The sequence below is a fragment of the Fragaria vesca genome, linkage group LG6, assembly GCF_000184155.1.
Source record: "Fragaria vesca subsp. vesca linkage group LG6, FraVesHawaii_1.0, whole genome shotgun sequence".
Lineage (NCBI taxonomy): Eukaryota > Viridiplantae > Streptophyta > Magnoliopsida > Rosales > Rosaceae > Fragaria > Fragaria vesca.
Window position 1 is genome coordinate 16,161,010 of NC_020496.1, and position 17,421 is coordinate 16,178,430.

Consider the following 17,421-nt stretch of genomic DNA (forward strand, 5'->3'; position numbering starts at 1 on the left):
GAGAGAGAGAGAGACGAGAGACCTCAGGGATGTAGGGAGCTCTGGGAAAAGATGGGGTTTCCTTCTATCAATAGGGTTGGTAATCATGAAGAATCTGATACCCCACTCTAGTTTTGGATCTTGGGATTTGATGAAAATTCCATAGCCTTCAACATCACCTGGCCTTACTTTGTATCTCATTTTCTCTTCCAAGGGAAGCTTGAAAAATTTCTCTAATTCTTGATTCACTTTGTCCAGCAGTTCGGAGCTAACTCCATGGTTGACCAACTGCAAATATTATTAAGTTTTATTGTATGCAATACAAAGACACCCTCAAACTCAAACTCTGTGATTTCTGCGACTGCAGTCCCACTCAAGCATCGATTTCTTAAGTTTCTATGCTAGAACCGTCTCTAAAAAAAACTTAATTAATTGATCTATAATGATATGTTATATTGATTACACTATGCAAACTACTAAAGCACTATGTCAGAAAAAATTTGAATTAGGATGATGATAAATGGGTAAACAATTTGACGGTGTCGAAAGATATTAAATAAATTGACGTCCTAGTATATATATGTATGTATTGTATGCATATATGGATATACAGATATTGCAGCTGCATAAGGGTCACACACAGAAATTATATAGTTGGAAAGAAATCACCAATATGATTTAGGTAGCAAAATGATAGAACAGAAAAACCTGAAAAAATCCCCATTCTTTGCAAGCTGAGTGCAACTTCTCAAGTTCATCATTGTTTGCGGACTGATTGATTAGGACCCATTGTGTCATGTCAATGGTGGGGATTGCGGCAAGGATAGTCCCATCAGAGATTGCAGATTCCTGATTTGGGATAACATAGTCTTCCGGGACTTCAATGACTGAATCATTATCAGTGGTGCGTTGACTGCGGCTTGATTGATCAGAGGGGGAAAAGCAGCTGGCTGGTTTCGATGATGCCATTTCTCTAATGAGGGAGTTGATGCTAGGTTGGTGATGATGACAAATATATGTCTATCTTCAGAGCAAGTCTGAGGTATTTATGATAGGAGCCGTATTCCTCTCCTAATCTGTACATACTTGTTTATATTTGGCAATTGTTTTTGTTTCCTCAAGGAAAATTTATCCTAGTCTTGGGGTAGGTGAATCCGGCTCGAGATCTGTTTTATCAAAAGGAAGAATGGAGACATTAATTGAGAACTTACAAAGCAATGCAAAATCAAAAGCAAATATCTTCCTCACTAAAGCCTTGCAGGTACTGATAAGAAGGTGATGCCGTTTACAACCATAGCCATGATGGCTAACCAATAACTGAGTCTGTATATTGTTAGAGCTGCCCAAAGCCACATTTGTTACAAATTCGAAAGTTGGATTTGTTATGTGTTTTCATATATATTTTGGTTAAAAGATCCATTGAATTCATATATACTTCAAAGTTCATAAGTCAATCGCCCCTCTATTTAAAAGAATTTCCTGAAAAGTTTAGTTTGAATACCACTTTTATAAGGATTAATTGAATAGAGAATCAGCTAAAATCAATATACATTTAATACCTTACAATTTTTATATTTCTACCTCAATTTTAGAGAGATTTTTTATTCCAAGTCCAATCTGTTCCATAATTATATAAATATTGAGCTGATGTATTACTCAACCCATCAGTATATCTGATTCAATCGTTAATCTAAAATCCTATGGAATGATATTTGAAAAATACTGTTTTTGGAGGGAAGCATATTGAATATATTCACGTGCATACATGTTTTACTCTAATTCATTCTCTTCATTCATTAGTGTTATCATTTTGTATATTAACCTTCTTTCATTTCACATGGCATCAACTTTCCATTTCAATATAAATAGATGCAGAGTATCTTATATGCTATTTATACCTCATCTGTTGTCCTTTCAGAATTTGTTTGCAAACCAAAGGAGTTGCAGGAAATTCATAGCTGATGATAATTATTGACCTTCAACTTATACAGGTTTTGGTACTTTGTAACTGCTGCTTTCACTACCACTGTCCGTCCTTTTCAGGCCTTCAGGGTACTCGTTTCTTACTGAGTCAACCATCTAGACAGAAGACAATATCTGATCAAGGAATGTCAAAAAAGCAGTCAACTTTAAAACAAAAAAGGTTGATGATGGAGATAGTACACTCATGCTTACTGATAAACAATCAAGTTAACAATAAGCTCAATTTTTTTTTTTTTAAAATGACCTATATCATTTTAGCAGAGATTTGAGATAGGATCTAAAGAAACAATCAGGTTGATATCCAATCAACTCGATATATTGGTTGTATGCAATATGTAATGCATTTGCAGATCAAACATTTTATAAACATTCCAAGGATATGAAAACAAATATGCACAAGGCATTAGCTAAATTGCAGGCCGCAAATTAAACCAAACTATCACCAAGACTGTTTACCAATTACCAGAAGACAACCATATACAGTATAAAGCTATCTTAGGTAATGACTGCTGGTAACAGATTCCTACCATAGAACTTACAAGAAAATGGAAAATGGGGTTTCTGTTAAGAGATCGTAGGCAAATTTTACAGAAAGCATGTAAAATGTCAATGCCAAAGGTTACTGCTTCCAACAAATGGATAAACTGATCAAATGCTATTCTGCTAAAAACCTTAATCTCTTTCTTATCCTTGTTGTTTCTCTTGTACTAACAATCCTTGCGTGCACAGACAAAAACATTTTTCCTGATATTTTGTTTAATAGATGAGACATAAGAAAACTTTTTGTCATATTAAGAAGCTGTCAGAAACACTAATCTAATTCCAGGAATTACACTTACAGAAAAAATTCATAATACCATATATCAATATCACCATAAACTCAATTCCGTGGAGATTGCTTATTCTCCACCTCCATCAATCCAGCATATATTCAGTCGATAATAGTGTTCAGAAAAAAAAAAAAAAGACTAACAAAATATCAATAACCAGTACATTAGATAATAGTGTTTAGATAAAACTTCATATAGTCCCCCAATCAGATCACTCCAGCGCTTCCAATTCGTCAAAATCCAGATGAACAAAATGGGCAGACGGTTGGTCATCACTTTGTTTTATCCAAGAAATTAAACTGAGCCTCATCGGAAACAAATGGAATTAAATTACTAACCTTATCAATCAGTGAAGAATTTCAAGCTCCTTCATTATTCTTCTTCTTTCTTCCCCTTGCTTGTTTGTGTGTGGGTTTCGGTTTCGTTCTCATCTCCCTTCAATCTCCTCGAGCAAACAACCCGATGGTTTCATTAGTGCATGGAAGGTTCTGCCGATCAATTAAATTTTGAAACATCAGCGAATCAATCATAAGAATGCTAGTTCTTACTGTTCATATCAGGGGCAAAACGGGAAAGCTACTATTCACAGTTTTTTTTTTTCCACAGAAATAAAACAAATTACAAACAAAAATCTGATACAACCATGCCAGTATCCTTTGACCAAAAAAAAAAAAAAAAACCATGTCAGTATCCTTGAGTTGGTCAAAATAAGAAGCTTGGGAGCAGGGAGAGGAAATGCCCAATGCCCCTATGCCAAGACTAAGCACTGCCATTATGCTCGGTTGGAGCTTCAAAATAGAGAATTCTCAAAAAAACAAAAAAAAACAATATATATATACTGTATCTTGCATGCAAATTTTAGACTTGGTTTTTCTGTTGAAATCTAACCTTGAATTTAACCCTTAAAGTAATGGAGAACTAGACTTTAGAGTTTAGACCAAAAGGTACAAGACAAAGAGAGCTTGACAGTTGAAATGAATGAACATGTTTTGTCATTGATCAAGAATTTCTAGTTGATTCGTATAAACTAAATTCCTCTCCAACCAAGATTCATGTAGTTGTAAACTAAATAATAAATAGTAGTAACAGTCAAAAATTTCTAAATCAAACATAAGAAAAGTAACCTTTTTTGGCTCAGTGGTTGTGGTACAGTATAACCTTCCTTTACCAGTAATCTCCGCAAGAACACTTCCCATTCTTGAAGTGATGAAATCTACTAGCGTCGCGAACGATGATTTCTCTGTTTTTAATCTGGGATATGTACTTAATAGCAACATGACAATCGATGCATACACGCAAGTTCTTCATCACCCTTAATGGTACACCTTCCGGAGTGTTCATTAAACCAAAAGCAATTGCCAACTTCTCACTATGATGTGCCAAATCGTATTCCTTCTCCTCATTATCCATGTCATGCAAAACTGAACCAGTATCAGGCACATAGCCATGCAACTTCATCTCTGACCTCAGTTCTTTAAGATACAAATCAATCGCCATATATTGTGGATGGGAATTATCACCCATACGAAACTGGTAGACTTTATTCTTTATTTCCAGCCAGCTTATACCTGGCTCCTTCTTGACCTTTCTATCTCTCATGGCTGTTCTCACCTCAGAAACAGCCTCCCATCTTTTGGCTGAAGCATGGATGTTTGAAAGTAGAACATATAAAGCTGAATCCTCTGGATTTTGCCTAAGAACATCTTGACCTATCCTTCTTGCCATGTCTGCATTTTTGTGGATTTTACATGCAGATAACAAAGTAATCCATATGATAGCATCTGCTTTCACAGGCATTGATCTTATCATTGCCTCCGCTTCCTCCAAACAGCCCGACCGGCCAAGAAGGTCAACCACACATGTATAGTGCTCTAGTTTAGGTATCAGCCCATACTTCTGTACCATTAAGTCAAATAATTCGAGTCCTTTCTCCTTCATCCCACAATGACTGCAGGCATAGAGCAAGCTCAAGAAAGTAACATCATTTGCCTCAAAACCTTCCTGTTCCATCTGTTCAAACAGCTTGATCGCTTCTTCTCCCCGTCCATGAAACCCATATGCAGAAATCACAGAACTCCACAGCACAACATCTGCACCTTCACATTCCCAGAAAGCTTTGAGAGCATCCTCAAGACACCCACATCTAGAATACATGGTAATCAACGTACTTATCACCGCAACAACCGAGCTAACCCCAGCTTTAATCACTTCAGCATGAATCTGCTGACCCTGCCCAAGTGTTGCCAATTCAGAACACGAACTAAGCACACTCACAAAAGTGATCTTATCAGGTCTAAACCCTGCGATTTTCATCATGTTATACTGATCCAACACTCCCTCGGACTGCCCATTTTGCGCTTTCCCTGCAATCAGTGTATTCCAAGAAACCACATTGCGAATCGGCATTGATTTAATCACCTTCTCTCCTTCAACCAACCTCCCAGACCTCATATACATATGAGCCAAAGAACTCCCAACAACCAAATTGAACTCCAACCCACATTTCACAGCATAACCATGAACCTGACACCCAGCATTCACCACTCTCAAACCCGCACACCCCCTAAGAACACTACCCAATGTGAACACATCCATCGAAAACCCCAACTCATGCATCCCCTTAAACAACTCCAAACCCTCCTCATTGAACTCAAACTGCACCAGACCCGTCACCATGGCGTTCCAAGTCGCCATATTTCTCTCAGGCATTTCATCAAACACCTTCTGGGCACTCTCCAAATCGCCTATCTGCACGAACCCATTGATCAAAATGTTGCCAGACATGATGTTCCTCCTCGGCAGATGCCGAAACAGAGCCGAAGCTGATTGCAAGTCTCCGATTTTGGAGTACAAGTTGAGGAGGTGATTGGATGCGAACTTGTCTGAGGAGCACCCAGATGTGATGAGCAGAGAGTGGAGCTGTTTTGAGAGGGAGAGTGACTTTGTGGGTATGCATGCTTTGAGGAGGTGGGAGAAGATAGATGGGTCTGAAAGTAACTCAGATTTGAAGGTGTCAAATGCTTGTTTGATGAGTCCTTTGGAGCAGAGAGTAGTCAGTTGCTCTATAGATGAAGTGCAAGACTTGCCCATATTCAAAGAGGCTTGTGTTCAAAAGTGCTACATTTATATGTAGTCACTTGGTGAATAGCTGACCAGTAAAAATAATTATTTACACCGTTAGATTTACAGCTAAGAGCAATCCAGCATGATCTGCTTGGTCAGTTATTAACTAAGTGAACATTGTTGCACATATATGAGTTATCGGTCTACAATCATACACATAAGGTGGTGTTGAAAAATGACAACCACGCTTTGTTTTTGAGACATTCTGTTGATGCAAATGATTGTGAGATATGATTAAGACGATCAGAGATGTTAATCTAGAATTTCCATTATATGAGCTAAAACAAAGAAACTACTTGGCAACAACTGAACCATCTAAGTCGAGCTTAAATTGAGCAAGAATCAATGATATCAGCCGAGGAAGTGTGCTTAAAATTTGGAACATGAATCTCCATGTAACGCCAGTTCCATGGTGCCATTTTACGGAATTTGGAGTCATACTCCGTTTGACGGACTCGTCACTCTTGTGAACAAATTGCTTGCTAGATTTTGCTTGCAAATGAAGTAACAGTATCATATAACCAAAGGCTCGAGTATATTTGGTCATTTGACATTACAGTACTTTACAAATGATCAAAAATTACAGCTTTTTATACATTTAACCAATTATAGATGTGCAACTAAGTGTCGATGACGGTATGACTTACACTATCTAAACAGTGACTGGAGTGGGAACTGTAGCAGCAACCCGGTTTTCAACTGGGATTTCGGTGAATTCTGAGAGGATTGCCCGGAATTCATCCCCGGTCATTGTTTCCTTCTCAAGAAGGACCTCCACTATCTTGTCCATCGCTTCACGGTTGTTTCTTATGTGGCTCAATGCAATCTCATATGCTTCATCAGACAATCTCTTAATAGCAGAATCAATGTCTTCAGCAAGCTTTTCTGACATTGAGTTCCTTGCCATCATTCTCATTATGACATCACCACTCTGTGCTGAATCCATCAATGACCATGGGCCAATATCAGACATTCCAAATGTGGTTACCATCTGCAATAATGTCGATCAATGCCTCAGTGGCTCAGTCCAACTGATTTTAAAAGAGCTAAGGACAGGGTTCTCTTTAAGCAATTAACTACAGAAGTGCAGTAGGAATGGAATTTAAAACTGCTGGATAAGTGTATAGGGAAAACCACAACATTTAGCTGCCAATCCCAAATTTTTCCATGGTGGAAAGTAAGGATCATAGTAATTCAGCAGTTTAAATTCCAATTAGCAGATAGAGTCATGGTGGATATGGTTGGTTACCTGTTTGGCTAAACCAGTTATCTGTTGCAAATCACCAGCTGCACCTGTTGTCACCTCAGGCTCACCAAAGATCACTTCCTCTGCAGCTCTACCACCAAGCCCACCAACAATTCTTGCAAATAGTTGCTGCTTGGAGATTAAGGTAGGATCATCTGCAGGAATGAACCATGTAAGACCACGAGCTTGACCACGTGGAACTAGGGTCACTTTCTGAACGGCGTCATGCCCTGGAGTAAGTGTCCTGTATTGAAGAGAAAATGAGAACAATAGGTAGGTTATTAACTTCCCTTGAGAGTTACTAAAGCTTATCAGGCAACTGAGAGAAAAAGAAAAAATGAAAACTAAGATGAGTTTAGACATAATGGAACAAAGCATGAGCAAGTGGGTCATGGGTGTATAACCGAGTTTAAGATAAACTTGATTATCATCATTGTTACAGAACCCATACAAGTATAAAAAAAAAACATAGAAATTGGTCACAGCCACAAAAATTATTTACTGATTCAACTTTAACTGACATTTGATAACAGTGCATTTACCCATGAAGGTTCATATTTCAACCTGTTTAATTTTCTAATGCAATTAGTAATATTGTATTGAACAATTTCATACAGTTAGATTATTTATATAGATATAAGTTTGCCTGAACAATAAAGTAATAAAACAGACTCGCAAACAAAACAATTATTGGTGCAATATGAAGAAGAAACTAGTGTAAAGAGGGAACCATGTGTGATGAAACTATCACAGAGAATCATTGAAAGGCTTGAATAACTGAAAAATCAAAGATTAAAAATGTCGTACCCACAGATGGCGTGCCCAACTTCGTGGTATGCTACCAGACTCTTGCTCTTTCCGTCAGTCATTACTGTTCCTTCCATTCCAGCCACTATTCTATCAATTGAATCATCAATCTCTTTAGATGAAATTGCTGTCTTCCCACGCCGACCAGCCAATATAGCTGCTTCATTTAGGAGGTTGGCAAGATCTGCTCCACTAAAACCAGGTGTTCTCATAGCAACTACATCAAGGGAAACATTTCCCTCAAACTTCTTATTGCTGGCATGAACCTTCAAGATATCTGTTCTGCCACGTACGTCTGGAACATCAACCATCACCTGCCTGTCAAACCGGCCAGGCCTCAACAAAGCAGAATCGAGAATATCTGCCCTGTTAGTTGCTGCAACCACAATGATACCAGTGTTACCCTCAAAACCATCCATTTCTGTCAAAAGCTGATTAAGGGTCTGTTCTCTTTCATCATTGCCTCCACCAATTCCAGTTCCTCTTTGACGTCCAACAGCATCAATTTCATCAACAAATACAATGCAAGGTGCGTTTTCCTTAGCCTTCTTAAAAAGATCACGGACTCGAGAAGCACCAACACCAACAAACATTTCAACAAACTCAGAACCTGAGATAGAGAAAAAAGGAACACCAGCTTCACCAGCAATTGCCTTTGCTAGCAGAGTCTTTCCAGTTCCTGGAGGGCCAACAAGAAGAACCCCTTTAGGAATGCGAGCTCCAACAGCAGTGAATCTCTCAGGCTTCTTTAAGAACTCCACCACTTCCACAAAATCCTGCTTGGCTTCATCCACCCCAGCAACATCATCAAATGTAACTCCAGTGTTCGGTTCCATTTGAAACTTGGCTTTTGACTGACCAAAGGAGAGGGGAAAACCAGGTCCACCAGGACCACCCATGCCTCCACCTGAACGCCTTGAGAGTAAGAACAAGCCCCCAATTAAAATTAGTGGGAAAGCCAAATTTCCAATCAGGTTGAATAATAGGTTGCCCGAGTCTTCTTGAGCATTATGTGCTGCAAAGTCGATGTTCTTTTCCCTAAACTTTTGAAGGAGCTCCTGGCTTAGTCCTGGGAGTTGCACACGAACTCGCTGTAATCGGTTGCCTAATTCAGGAGAGACAGCCTCAACAATAGCTATGGTTCCGTTCTCAAATAGATCAACTTTTGTCACCCTGTCCTTGTCTAGATACTCCAAGAACCTAGAATAAGACATTCGTGAAGAAGAGGGCCCTTGATCATCGGCCTTAGCACTCGCTGCTCCAAGTAAAGCAGGTACTCCAAGCAACTTGAGAAAACCTCTTCTTCCTTCATGTTGTTTTTGGTCCAATGATGCCTTTACAAGAACTGTTTTTGTCTCCTTAGCCAACGATGGAAGAGTTGAAGAGTGGAAGAGAGGTCTCCCACAGAATTCCTTGCTCAAACTTGGTTTAGTACCATGGGTAGATAAACCATTCCCCACAAGGCAAGCTGATGATGCTGCCATCTGTTGGTACAATATAAAACGCACTTAGTATATTAACGCATGAGCTGAAATTCAGTACTGAACCACAAATTACACATGAGCTGAACCTAATCTTTGAATGTATCTGAACAAAAAGAAAGATGGTAAAATCAACCCATGAATCAAGATTTCAACAGCTGCTCAATATCCCAATATATATACGACAATAATGACTTTACAAAACACCAGTTGACTCGAATAAGCATTACTAGAGTAGAAACTAAAGCAAAGTTCAACTTTTATTCAAAATGAATGAACATCAATCATCAAGATTCAAACTCAATATCACCACACCACAGCAAGATAATAATTTCTGGTTCAGCAAAATGCCACCTTCATTATCACAAAGATTTAGCTCCCCTTCAAAAAAATATTAGCATCCAAGTAATGAAATAGCCGCATTCAAGCAAAACCCATCTGAATTCTTAACTTTGCAGAAACCAATATCAAGAAAGACATGTATATACACAGACACAAACCCAACCCAGTTATGCAAAGCAGCTCAGACTGAAACGAAACAGAGCAATTGAAAACAAACCCATCACAAGTATGGAAGCGTAAAACAAGTTCGTACCTTAAAAAATGGTGAAGATTTTAGAGAGAGCGAGGTTCGAGAAATAAACTAAAGAGAAGAAGGAACAAGCTTTTGAAGGGAGTGGATGTGGTTTCAGAAAGGCGTACGTGGCTTCATGTTACTGGTTGTTTCGGGTCCTTGTCACCTCTTTAGATTTTTGTTCGCGGCTTTTGTTTGTGGAAATTCATTTTTGGTCAGAAAGACTGAAAATTTTGTTTCAGGATTCTTTTCTTTTTTTTCAGTGGCGTCGACTGTCAAATGGTTGGGGAACCTATGAAGGCACGTCATCAGAACTCTTCTTGCGATTGGTATGTCATATGTGACTACCTGTTGTATGATTGCCCATACATCAGGAGTTCAATACAGAGTTATACTAGTTTGATATAATTAATCAGGTGATGATGGTCTATTTATGTTATATCTATATCAAAATACCAGTATATTTTTCAAAAAAAAGTTAGGGCCGGTGCGGCTATCCGAATGTTTTAATTAATGAAACCATAAAATACTGGAGAGGGACATAGAGCATAAATTCAAGAACAATAAATAACATATTCTAACATGCACCGGTAGCAATAACTGCTTGAACTCTATTTCTTTTTAAAAAACGGTGACATAACAAAAATATAACTCTACTAAGGAGAAACATCACATATAACCAATAACACGGTTTTCCTATTATGTTGTCAACGACACATCGCTTAATCCTGAACTAAGAGTTGCTTCCATTTCAAATAGAATGCCAGCTCACAAGGCCAACAGGCTAGACGCAGTACTAATTGTGGGGACAACGCCCGATTGTTGGTGTGGTGGGCCATTGATAGTCACCTAGGATTTGGTTTGTTTATAGGGATATTTAACTTAACATAAGCTCTTAGATTAGGGGATAAATAAATTTTGCTTCTATCACCTTTTTTTTAAGAGAAAAAAAAAACTTCATAAACAGAAACCCATAAGATAACCAAAGTTTACAATGTTAAAGAGTAAGGCTCTAGAAGCCTCACTAGACACCTTTCATTCCAATACAAAAGAGAATCACAAGAATAACCAAGATTTGTAATAGCATCAACCACAAAATTTGCTTCACGAAGAACATGTCTAAAACTCATGGAATCAAAACTAGTCATCATCTCTCTATTGTCTTGAACTAGATTGATTAGTCTCCAAGGTGGATCAATTCGACCATTCGCTGCTTCAATTACTAGCTTGGAATCTCCTTCCACTTCTATTCCTGTAAACCTTTCTCTTTTACTTTCACCAAGTTGTCTCTTAAAGTCAACGCCTCTGGAACAGCACTGAAGCCTTTCCAACATGGCTGGATGCTGCAGAATTTTTCTTACCACTTAAGGACTAATGTTGTCACTACACCTTTTTTTTTTTTTTACTAAATTTAAGGACTCATGTTACAACTTTGAGGACTAATATACTACTTTAAAAACTCATTCTACAACTTTAAATAGAGTTTACATGTCATGCATTAACAAATTGTAGAGTTTTCCTATAAATAAAATTTTACAACTTTGAGGACTTATCTAGATAGATCAAGTTGTTGACCACAACATGCATCAAACTTAGAGACAACTCTTGATATATTCCTAGCTGCAACTAGGAAAACTTTGTTCTCAAAACTAGTGTGCCACAATTAAGTGGCAAGCACCTCCTAACTCTTGTGTTAAAATTAACTTTGATAGATCAGTCACAAGTAAGTCAGCTGCTTGTGGCTTTATAATTCGAGACATCAATGGAAGACCGCTTTCTGCAACCTCTAGTCGCATTGGAAGAGCTTCAGTCCCAATTGCTGAAGTTGTGGCTTTAATAGACAGCTTACTCAAAGCAAAGGAGAAGGGTTTCACAAATGTTGATGTTGAAGGAGACTCCAAGCTTGTGATAGATGCAGTGAATGAACTTTTTGAACCTCCTTGGAGCTCGATTGATCAAACTAGTGGAAGACATCAGAACTTTAGTTACTAGTTTTGATTCTATTACTTTTATGCATGTGTTCAAGGAGGCTAACTTTGTAACCGATGGTATACTAACCTAGGGAACTAATGTAATTCACCTATGTATTGGAATGATAGGGTTCCTAACAAGATTTTAAGAGTCTTACTTTTTAACATTGTAAACGTTGGTAGCCTTACAAGCTTCTTAATGTAATTATTTCATTTCCTTTCAAAAAAAAAAATTAGAAAAGATTTTTCAAATATCAAACAATCATTAGCAAAAACAAGGTTAGAAACCCAAATTTCTTCAGATAGTATGCCAATGTGATTCTTATTGGAAGCACACACTATTTAAATTTCTCACCAAAGGTTAGACACACAAGATGAATTTAAGTGTGTCTACGTACTGTTAAAACATTATTAAGAGAAAACATACACTATGCACTGAAATAATGAGTCAAGTGACCATGAAGCACATCGATAAGAATCAAAGGGGATCCCGACATCCCCTCTTGTTGCAATGCTCAGGTCGGAGCAAGGCGTATGCCGTTGGCTTAAACGAAATAAAAAGTTATTTTAAATGTAAAAATGGATTATTGCCATGGTGTCAAAACATGTTTTTTCTAAATTTGTCTGGTTATGAATAGCTTTGCGTGTAAGTTTTTGCTGCTAGCTATATAGCTTTGTTGCCTTAACTTGCACCACAACATGAAAGTGAAACATTGAAAAGTGACAAATTCAGTTCCGGATTCAACTTTCAAACTAATATCTTTTGGATTCATAACTCGACGTTGTTGGAATTAATCAATTTGAAATTGTCAAAATTAAAGGAGAAAGAGACTAAAAGGGACAATAAGTTAAATCGTTACAAGCTTCATTATAATACAAACTTTGACTTTCATTAGTAAGTGTGAAGAGGAGAATGAAGCTATCAGGACGGATCTAAAATGGGCGGATGATGTCATAGTGAGGGAAACCAAAATGGCGTATAACTCGTACACGATGGAGTGTAATTGAGGCGCCCGAAACCAACATTCCTCGTCTCGATGGAAACTAATCAGGTTATTGACCTATATGTCTATGTTTATATATAATTCACATGACCCATATAAAAGTTTAAAAGACATTTGCAATTTCTTAGTTTAATTGTCTCCAATATCTCATAATCAACGGATCATCAAAACATTAATGAATGTTAGGTTTTGAATTTGGCTTTCTATATATGGCATGCAAATTGAGGATATTACTTTCGTTTCTAATAGACACAATTTTATGCATGAAGCATGAATGTCATAACTAGACACATTTCATGAAAAGTGCAGAACACCAGCAACAGCGAATTAACAAGAAGCTAGCAAACAATAAACATGTAGAACGTACGATCGATCTTATCATGCAAAGCGCAGTCGTTAAACGTTTGTATCCTAATGTTCATACGTACGGATACAAATTTGCCAACCATCCTTATTTGCCCATCAAAGTGCTCACCCTCTTAATCTATTGACACATGTTTTTTCAAATGGTTTAACTTTATTCTTGATAATAAAATGGACATGTGTCAATAGATTAAGAGGGTGGGCATTTTGGTGGGCAAATAAAGGTGATCCGCAAATTTGTATCATGTTCGTACCTCTGCCTCAGAAAAATGTGATCCAATCTATGCAAAACGTAGCATGCAGTAATTAGAATCAAGATCTTAACAGTCGCAGAAAAAGAATCCCCGACTGAAGTTTTGAAAATCTCTTTATTAATATTTAGAGACACCGACATAGTAATCAGTAAACATGATACAGAAAACAACTCGATCAACAGGAAACCTAGCTCGGCTTGCTTTGTGATTAATCAGTCACTTATTCCGAACCTGCAAACCGGGCACCGACCACTGCTCTTGACCCAAGGTACAATGCATTCCTCATGGAACATATGTTTACATGGGGTGAGCATAACCTCTTGTTTAGGCTCAAAGTCTTCCAAGCAAATAGCACAACTCTTGCCATTATCATTTCTTTCTTTGTTACTATCAACAACAGTGCCTCTATAATACAAGTTCACCGTAGGCGATATTCTCCTTAAAGGATTGTATATCTCCTTCCTCAGCTTCTGCAATGCCTTCTTTTGCTCATTATATGTCAACCTCGAGTCGGCTTCTTGTCTAGGAGCTGCCGGAGTCCACTGGCCGCTGAGGATCTGTCGAGTCCTTGGATCGTCCAGGAGTACAGCATGAATTCGGGAACCTGGTGGCGCTAGTAAGCTGCAAGTGGAGGGAAAAAAAATATGAACAAGTAATAATATGAACAGCTGAATACATCCATCTGATCGATCACCGATAATATAATTTTTGGCAATTCAGTGCAGAATGGCTAGCTGGATTGAGAAGTTTTTTAGTACTGATATTCTGGATACTTACCAGGAAGTCTTGCATGTTATAAACTAGGTTCTTGATTGCAACTTTGCTATCAATATATTTGAAACATTACTCATCGAAAAGTTGCAATTTTAGTATCAAATTGAATGTTATGTGTGTGAAGAGTTATGAAGATATAGATTACCTTGCAAAGTCAGGAAGTCGTGCTGCTCCTATAGCACCCTCAAATGGCCGCCTTGTTCTGGTAACCTGGTGAACAATATATGTTACCAAAAAGGAATGGTCTCTTGATCTTTGATAATTAAGAACTATGATGATAATAGACTACGAATAAGGGAAAAAAAAAAATAAAAAATAAAAAAAAAAAAAAAAATAATATATATATATATAGAGGATCAGAAGCGGACGTTTGCACTCAGCTTAAAGTGCGGACATCCGTCCGTTCTCCACCCTCCGGCGCCGGCGACGGCGCGTCTCCACCCCAGAAGACTCTAGCAGCGTCCCCGACCACTTTCCCTCCCCGGCGAGTCCGTTCTTTTCCAATTTTCTGGCGAGATCGACTTTGTTTGAAGTTTTGGGTGATCTCGCCGGAAAACTAGAAAAGAACGGACTCGCCGGGAAGGGAAAGTGGTCGGGGACGCTGCTGGAGTTTTCTGGGGTGGAAGCGTGCCGTCGCCGGCGCCGAAGGGTGGAGAATGAACAGACGTCCGCACTTTAAGGCCGGTGCGGACGTCCACTCCTGATCCAGCATATATATATATACACACAATGCTGATCAGGTAAGGACCTCCTTACCTTAGCTAAGGTACGGATTTCTTTATTTGACCCACTTTTCGATCACATTTTCTCATCTTAACCGTTTAGGATCTAGGTATATATGAGTAAATCATCTCTATAAATTTTCAGCCAAATTGATAATCGTTAAGACATTTAAAACTGTGATTTAGAGTTAAAAGAACGTACGGTTCAGGATGAACAAATTTAGTTCGTTCATTGATTTAATACATTTTCGATACCTTAACGATAACCAAATTAGCTGAAAATTTACAGAGAAGATCTAATCATGTATATCTAAATACTGAACGGCTATGATGAGAAAATATGATCGGAAAGTATGTCAAATTAAGGAAATCCGTACCTTAAGGTAAGGAGGTCCTTATTTGAAAAGGACTGATAACTGTGTGTGTGTGTGTGTATATCTATCTAGGGAGTGCTAGTGTTTACTTACTCGGGTGATTTGGATGGAATTTGACAGGGGCCGAGCAGGGTTCTCGAAATGCCAGTGATCATTAACATCATCAGTATCATCAATTGAAAAGTAGTCATACGGAGAAAGATGGTTAAGAGGAGAAGAAAGGGAAGGTGGAGGAGGAGAAGGAAAATAGTACTCGTATGGATTGTCATGGGTACTAGGAGGAGGAGGAGGGTAGGCAAGTCTGGGGTTAATTGTTGCTGAAGTGTTAGAGTTGGTTCTTCTGCTCGTCATGTCTTCGTTCTATTAAATCTGCAAAACTATGGTTACCTCCCTAGCACAGATGCAATGCTTGTGGTTCTGGGATTTTTTTAAGACTTTATAGCTTTATTCCTTTCTCTGCTTCAAGGTCATTCAGGCATTGTTCTACGTACTTGTCCATTTTTCATCTTTCACTTTTATATATGCTCTACACTGTTTCATTCTGATGTAAAGTGGTGAAGTATGTGATACTTCCCCATCCTCTAGATTCTTTGGCAAATGGATTGAGTGAAACATCCATAAATTCGATGGAAAGTAAGGTAGGAATCAATCCCTATACATCTAAGCCGCTATCTATTTGTTCTTCTGGTGGATGCGACTAGGTTCCAACAGATTCTACGATACAGATTTGCCTACGACTATGTCAGTCACCCGTACATGTGTGAACGACTATCATCCGATAATTAGTACAAAAATTACAGCAAAATCAGCAGGCTTCATTTTCTTTTTGGTAAAACTCAACAATGAAGAAGGTTGTGATGACTGATGAGCTGAAACAACAAGGCTCTAAACAAGTAGACATTATCAGAACTGCTTTGAAGACTTTCAAATAAATCATATATTTAGAATTTACAGAGAAGATTGGTTCTAATAAAGTGGCTGATGGCCTTTCCAAGATTGGTTTAGAGGTCGATTATTGAACTGGTTCCAGCACCCTGCTCAAGTCTCTAACGCTCTCATTCATGACCAGTGCGTTTCTGAAGTCTTTGCTTTACTAAATACTAATTGCTAAATTTCGACTGGTACGTTGATGTTGCAGTTCTGCTTTTCTCTGTAACTTTAAGTTCAGTGCTTTAAACTTTATTCCAAGTGATAATTCAGTTCACTGTTTGGCCATAAAATCTTTTCCGAAGCATCGAGGATGAAACACTACATAGTCTATATTGCTCGTTCTTTAGAATTTAGATGCCTTGCTTTTGCAGTTTTGCTTACTTCATTAGGGTTCATTCCCTTTGATTGAAAAAACAACTGGCAACAATCAAGATAACCTTTCTGAAATGCCAAAAGCTTCATGGATAAATAGACAGCAATCACAGCAGAATAGCATATATTTTCAGACTTTGATGCTAAAAGAGAAAAGGGACCAAGAAAACTGAACTACCATTGAACAATCGCATTCACACTTCTGTCCCCAAACCTAAGACAGTCACATGCGCCTTCTTGCTTGCCTCCCTACTTAGGCAATCCTGGCATGGGAGAGCTTAGCTTAAGAAGATCAACTGTCGTGAATAGCGTGTGACCCAATCAATCATCAATGATACTCCAACTTCAGACTGACCAAAATGTGTCCTTTAAACTTTGGTCACATGCATCAATACCACTCAGTATGTTCTTCAACCAATTCAGACATCTCCGGCTAGGCCTAAGGCCGACATCAATGAACGATCCAATGTTGAAAGGCCACATTAGGTTATTTTAAAGTTGGAATACCAGACTGAGTATCTAGTCATATTTCAAGGGTCATACACACTTAAGACCTGAGGTTTGCTGGCCTGATTAGCCACAACAAACCATTATCAACTTCCCACCTTATTACTGCAATAAAAGTGAATCATTCC

General features: G+C 38.2%; 4 protein-coding genes across 4 annotated transcripts in view; all 4 read right to left on the reverse strand.

Annotated features, from left to right (window-relative positions):
- LOC101313720 (protein SRG1-like) overlaps nt 1-2,052 on the reverse strand; it is a 3,613-nt gene extending 1,561 nt beyond the window's left edge. Inside the window, exons 1-3 of the mRNA XM_004303154.1 lie at nt 1,878-2,052; nt 688-1,145; nt 23-267 (exon numbers count right to left, since the gene is read on the reverse strand). Of these exons, the coding sequence (XP_004303202.1) occupies nt 23-267; nt 688-948 (506 nt within the window). The 5' untranslated portion in view covers nt 949-1,145; nt 1,878-2,052. The remainder of the gene's footprint in view (nt 1-22; nt 268-687; nt 1,146-1,877) is intronic.
- Nucleotides 2,053-3,269: 1,217 nt separating this feature from the next.
- On the reverse strand, nt 3,270-5,882 carry LOC101302095 (pentatricopeptide repeat-containing protein At2g41080-like). The gene is made up of 2 exons (XM_004305405.1): nt 3,917-5,882; nt 3,270-3,280 (listed from the first exon to the last, which is right to left on the reverse strand). Exon 1 carries the CDS (start codon nt 5,880-5,882, stop codon nt 3,957-3,959), a length of 1,926 nt encoding a protein of 641 aa, XP_004305453.1. The 3' UTR covers nt 3,270-3,280; nt 3,917-3,956.
- A 525-nt stretch (nt 5,883-6,407) lies between these two features.
- Nucleotides 6,408-10,131, reverse strand: LOC101314004 (ATP-dependent zinc metalloprotease FTSH 2, chloroplastic-like). The gene is made up of 4 exons (XM_004303155.1): nt 10,045-10,131; nt 7,969-9,452; nt 7,165-7,405; nt 6,408-6,906 (listed from the first exon to the last, which is right to left on the reverse strand). The coding sequence occupies exons 2-4, from the start codon at nt 9,450-9,452 to the stop codon at nt 6,568-6,570; spliced, it is 2,064 nt and encodes a 687-aa protein (XP_004303203.1). The 5' UTR covers nt 10,045-10,131; the 3' UTR covers nt 6,408-6,567.
- Nucleotides 10,132-13,804: 3,673 nt separating this feature from the next.
- LOC101314294 lies at nt 13,805-15,973 on the reverse strand. Its single transcript, XM_004303156.1, has 3 exons — nt 15,578-15,973; nt 14,534-14,598; nt 13,805-14,235 (listed from the first exon to the last, which is right to left on the reverse strand). Exons 1-3 carry the CDS (start codon nt 15,833-15,835, stop codon nt 13,827-13,829), a joined length of 732 nt encoding a protein of 243 aa, XP_004303204.1. The 5' UTR covers nt 15,836-15,973; the 3' UTR covers nt 13,805-13,826.
- Between the last annotated feature and the right edge of the window lie 1,448 nt (nt 15,974-17,421).